General features: G+C 43.3%; 1 protein-coding gene across 1 annotated transcript; it reads left to right on the top strand.

Moving 5' to 3' along the window:
- Nucleotides 1-532: 532 nt before the first annotated feature.
- Nucleotides 533-1,477, top strand: LOC108402341 (olfactory receptor 56A1-like). The gene has a single exon (XM_036996491.2). The coding sequence runs from the start codon at nt 533-535 to the stop codon at nt 1,475-1,477; it is 945 nt and encodes a 314-aa protein (XP_036852386.2).
- The last annotated feature ends 3,923 nt before the right edge of the window (nt 1,478-5,400 follow it).

Here is a 5,400-nt window from a genome sequence, read left to right as displayed (position 1 = left end):
CAATCTCAAATTTATTTTGGTATATGATTAAAAGTTAGGATAAACTAATTTTTACCACTATCTAACAAATGATGTCAACAATATTCACTGAAAAGACCTACAGTTAAATATGATTTTATGACTGTTAATTCTGGATTACTCTGTAAGCTAGTGAGCATTTCTGGCCTATGGGATCCATAAGTAGTCAATTTGCTTTGTCAGTATTATGTGTCAGTATCACCTGAAAAGATTTTGTGGCTTTACAGTATGTTTTAATGAGGTAATTCTTTTCATTATTTTCCTTCTAAATATTGCAACTAGTCATTTATTTTTCCAAATCAACTATAGAAATAATTTGCCAAGCCCCCTCTTCCATTCATATGTGTCTCCACTAAACTTTGCCTTTATTTGGGATTGTTCTCCTATATATCATCATTTTTCTGGATGAGTAAGGGTTAGTGAATGTTTTCACAGCTTTGTTTTCTATTCGCCTAATTCCTGTGTCTTACATATGTAAACCCAGGTAAACTCTTCTCAGCTTAGAATTTATCTCATGACATCTCCCACCAACGACTCCACTGCTCTGGTCTCTGAATTCCTCCTCATCTGCTTCCCTAACTACCAGGCCTGGCAACATTGGCTGTCCCTGCCCCTCAGCCTCCTCTTCCTCCTGGCCATGGGGGCCAACGCCACCCTCCTCCTCACCATCTGGAGGGAGGCCGCTCTGCACCAGCCCATGTACTACCTGCTCAGCCTCCTCTCCCTGCTGGACATGGTGCTCTGCCTCACCGTCATCCCCAAGGTCCTGGCCATCTTCTGGTTTGACCTCAGGTCCATCAGCTTCTCTGCCTGCTTCCTACAGATGTTCATTATGAACAGTTTCCTCACCATGGAGTCCTGCACCTTCATGGTCATGGCCTATGACCGCTATGTGGCCATCTGTCACCCACTGAGGTACCCGTCCATCATCACTGACCGATTTGTGGCCAAGGCCAGTGTCTTCATTCTCTCACGAAATGCCCTTACCACTGCACCCATTCCTATTCTCACTGCACGGCTCCACTACTGTGGGGGAAATGTCATTGAGAACTGCATCTGCACCAACATGTCTGTGTCCAGGCTCTCGTGTGACAATTTCACCCTCAACAGAATCTACCAATTTGTGGCTGGTTGGACCTTGCTGGGCTCAGATTTCATCCTCGTCTTCCTGTCCTATGCCTTCATCCTGAGAGCTGTGCTTAGGTTGAAGGCTGAGGGGGCTGCAATGAAAGCCCTGAGCACATGTGGCTCCCACTTCATCCTCATCCTCTTCTTCAGCACCGTCCTGCTGGTTGTGGTGTTGACAAATGTGGCCAGAAAGAGGGTCCCCTTTGATATCCTGATCCTGCTCAATGTCCTTCATCACCTTGTACCCCCTGCCTTGAATCCTATCGTATATGGGTTTCGAACCAAAGAGTTAAAGCAGGGATGTCAGAAGTTGTTGCAAAGGGGGCTTTAAATCTACAGAAAGTGCCCTCTATGTAACACCTATTAATATTTCTTCTGTTTCTGTTGCAGGCTTTGTGATTCCACATAGTGAGATAATACTTGGATAGTGAATATTTCCTAGCCACTTTCTGCCCCTTTGGTATTGGAAATTACTGTGATTTCTGAGGACTGGACTGAAGTTTACTTGCTTTGTTTGGGTAACTAACATTCTTAGATACCTAACTTTGTTATCTAGAGATTTATATATTTAAATAATCTCATCTTCATAACAATTCTGTAAGTCAGGGAGTATTGTTCCTCTTTATACATATGAAAGCAAAATTCTGGAGAAGTGTTGAGAAAGAGCACATCTTGTGGGTGGTGGGCACCAATTCAGGTACAGGTCTGTGTGACTCCAATGCCTTCCCAGGACACAGCACTCCTTCCCCGAGTACCACGATCTCTGTGGACCTGCTGCTCCAATGCGCATCTTCTTTCTAGGCCCTCACCCTTCAGAGTCAGGAAGTACTAAGCAGAGGCAGAGAACCCAGAAAGGTCAATCTTTTTTTCCTTTTCTTTTACAACTGAAGTATAATTGACATACAGTATTGTATTAGTTTCAAGTCTACAACATAGTGATTTGGCAATTATATATGTTACAAAATGCTCAGCACAAATGTGTACTTACTATCTGTCACCATACAGAGTTACTATAATATGATTGACTATTTCCTATGCTGTATGTTCATCCCCATAACATACTTATTTTATAACTGGAAGTGTGTACCTCTTAATCTTCTTCATCTGTTTCACCTCCCATTCCTGCCATGCAACCACCAGTTGGCTCTCTGTTTTATGAGTTTGTTTCTGTTTTGTTGGTTCATTTTGTTTTTGTTTAAAATAATAAAATCTTGCCATTCCCAGAAACACGAATGCACCTAGAGGACATTATGCCAAATGAAATAAGTCAGGCAGAGAAAATCAAATACCATATGATTTCATTTATATGTGGAATCACCCTCTTTTTCTGATCATGACTGTCCAAGCTTTTGTTAAAATGGAATATTGATTCATAATTTTCATAATAGTCATAATAGTACCAGCCTGTTCCCAGCAGAATCTTCACACACCTTAGAACTCCTTATGGAAAGGCCAGGATACTGAGATCCCAAGTGGAGGTAGGGGAGATTGAGAAGATCAATAATGTAGGAAGTGGTAAAACTGACTGTGGTGGTAGAGGGGATATCATATTTACTCCCATATGGTCTGTAGCTGCACTCGAGAGCCTCAAACAGGGAGTATAAATACGCATATGGTTAAATTTCTGGATGTCACAATCTCATAAAAATGGGTGAAGAAACATAATATTGTAGTTGGTAGGCAGTGATGTCATTAGCTACATGGGTAGTAGGGAACTTAGGATTCAGGCTCATCCAATAACCTGTGACTCAAAGGTCAGATGTGACTCAGAGGTCATCTAATAACCTGACTCAGAGCTCATACATAATTCTTATTTGCAAAGTTCCATAGGGTGAAAGCAAATGCCACTATATTAAAAGGTCCTTAAACACTGTTTCTGGTGAGTAGATTCCAAAATTCTTACAGGCATTTGAAATGTGGAGAGTACTAATCCCTTGTTTTCAACAAATATGATCTTTGTTTTTGAAAGATCTCTTGACTGGTAAGTTGCAAACATTTATTGGAAAGGTATATATTATATGGCACCAGAGTATAAAAAGGACTTGGTGAGGGGTGGAGCGCTGGGGAGCTGCTTTGATTCCTTTAACTGCAAATAACGTGAAGAAGTGGTTAGAAGGTATTTTAAAGGAGTTCCTTTATAGAATGAGCAGAACTTGATTATCAGTTGGATATGTGAGAGGGAGAGAAAAATGACTTTATTTTCACACTGACATGTCTAGGGGTTTTGTCATCTCCAGTCTTTGGTTATTCAAGGGATGTTGGCAAAGATTCTCTTCTTATGGTAAAGACAGAGATTGGGTTCTCAGAGCCAAACATGGTTAACCTGGAGGTCTGGCTCTACAGCTGTTCTTGCCTAATCTCATGAAAAAAATGATCCACAGTCACATGGTCTTCCATGAGATGTTATTAATTCTTAGTATATAAACTATTGTCACCACACACAAGGAAGAAAATTTTGGTAGACTCTTCATGTGAAGATAAATCTAAGTGCCATTCTTAATATGTATCCTGAATTAGTCACATCTCACTTAATTTCCCTTTTCTGTATACCACTGCTTTTTCCGTATTCCTAAAATCTGTTTTCTTCAAATTCCTTAGATATATTTTGTAGTCCCCAAATCACTGTGACCTCAGGTTTCCCCAGGAGTGTTTTCCCTTTTATTGTGGTACAGAAGTCCTCCTAAGACACTAAGGCTTTGGCTGTAAAACAGATATTTCCTGACTGGGGGAAGGAAGGGGGCTTATGCAGTCACAAATCCAATCCTAAGGTCAGGGAGGAGTGGATGGTGCTTCTATCTGCTTGTCCAGCATGATTTGACATTCTCAGGAGGGACTTTGGCTGGTCAAGATGGAACAAGAAAGACTAGATTTATCCTTTGTTGTTTTGAAATAACAACAAAAAAAAAACCTAGCTGAAATATATGAAACAATGGTTACGAAGTATGAAACAATGGTTAGGAAAACATTGGACATCAGACAGTGGAGCACAGTGATCCCGGAGAGGTAGGAAATTGTTGGCAGCCGCGCTCAGAAAATAGCGCCCCATGCAGGGCAGCCGGAAGGCCCCGAACTTCCTAATGACAAATCATCCCACACCACTAAACTACATGCTAATTGCGCCTTGGCATAAGGACCAATGAGACCCACCAAATGGTTATGCTAATAAGGCATATGGAGCCGCACCAACCAGGTCAGAGCATGAGAACTATATAAGCAAGCCTCTCCTTCCCCTCTGGGTCCTGCCGAACTCATTTGTTTCACAAAGAGCTGAAGAATAAAGCTTTCTGCAGAAGAATCCTGCTGTTGTTGCATGCTGTTCTTGCCGGCGAGGACAGGGCACGCGACAAGTGGTGCCGAATCCCGGGAACCAGAACATCACCGGCACAGGGAGGACCCTTCAGACATCTGGAGAGGATTCAGAACTGCAGGTCAGAAGAAAGCCCGGAGGGGTAAGTTCCGAGAGGCCCCTGCTTTTTAGGATGATGGTTGATGGTTCTCTGTAAATAAGGAGGCACCATGGGGAATGCACCGTCATTAGTCACGGCGCTGCAGACAGCTCTCAAAGAGCGAAACTTGAAGGTCTCCAGCAAAGTCTTAGGATCTTTTGTGAAGGAGATAGACCGTGTGGCCCCCTGGTTCATTTGTTCAGGGTCCCTCTCAATCCCGAGCTGGGACAAACTGGGGAAAGATCTTGATAGAGAGGAGGAGGAGGGTAGCCTGAGGGGAGGCACCAGGCCCCTCTGGAAACTGATTAGAGCTTGTCTGCAAGATGAGAGATGTGAAAAGGTAATAAAAGAAGGTCAGAGAGCATTGACAGATATCCAAGAGAGCATGTCAGAAACGGAACGGGAAACAGAGAGCGCGCGCGGCCGAAAAAAGGCCACAAAAACGAAGGTAAAGAAACCTCAGAGTGAGGGAGAAAGCCCGCCTAGGGCAAAAGCGAAAGAGCCCCGAGAAGCGAGTGACAATCGCCTCGGAGAAAATAGTAAATACCCCTGGAAAGAGTTGAGGGACCTCCAACTCTCCAATAGGGAATCTGAGGAGGAATTAACGTCCGCAGAGGAAGGGGAAGAAAATAAAACCGCAGAGTGTAGAAGTAAGGGAACCAGCAAAGTTGAAAAGCGGACCAAGGAAAAAATGAAAGCAGGGTGTCCCCCGACGCCCTTTGCCCCGCCACCTTACGTGAGTGGCGCACTCTCCTTTTGCCACCCAGATACTCTTCAGGCAATTAGACAAATGTTTCCTGTATTTGAG

Source organism: Manis javanica, chromosome 11 (genome assembly GCF_040802235.1).
Source record: "Manis javanica isolate MJ-LG chromosome 11, MJ_LKY, whole genome shotgun sequence".
NCBI classification, from domain to species: Eukaryota; Metazoa; Chordata; class Mammalia; order Pholidota; family Manidae; genus Manis; species Manis javanica.
Note: the sequence above shows the minus strand (reverse complement) of the source record. Positions and strands in the feature narration are given on the sequence as shown.

Excerpts from the sequence above, each read along its gene's own strand:
- LOC108402341 (XM_036996491.2), top strand. The coding sequence starts at position 533 with ATGACATCTCCCACCAACGACTCCACTGCTCTGGTCTCTGAATTCCTC.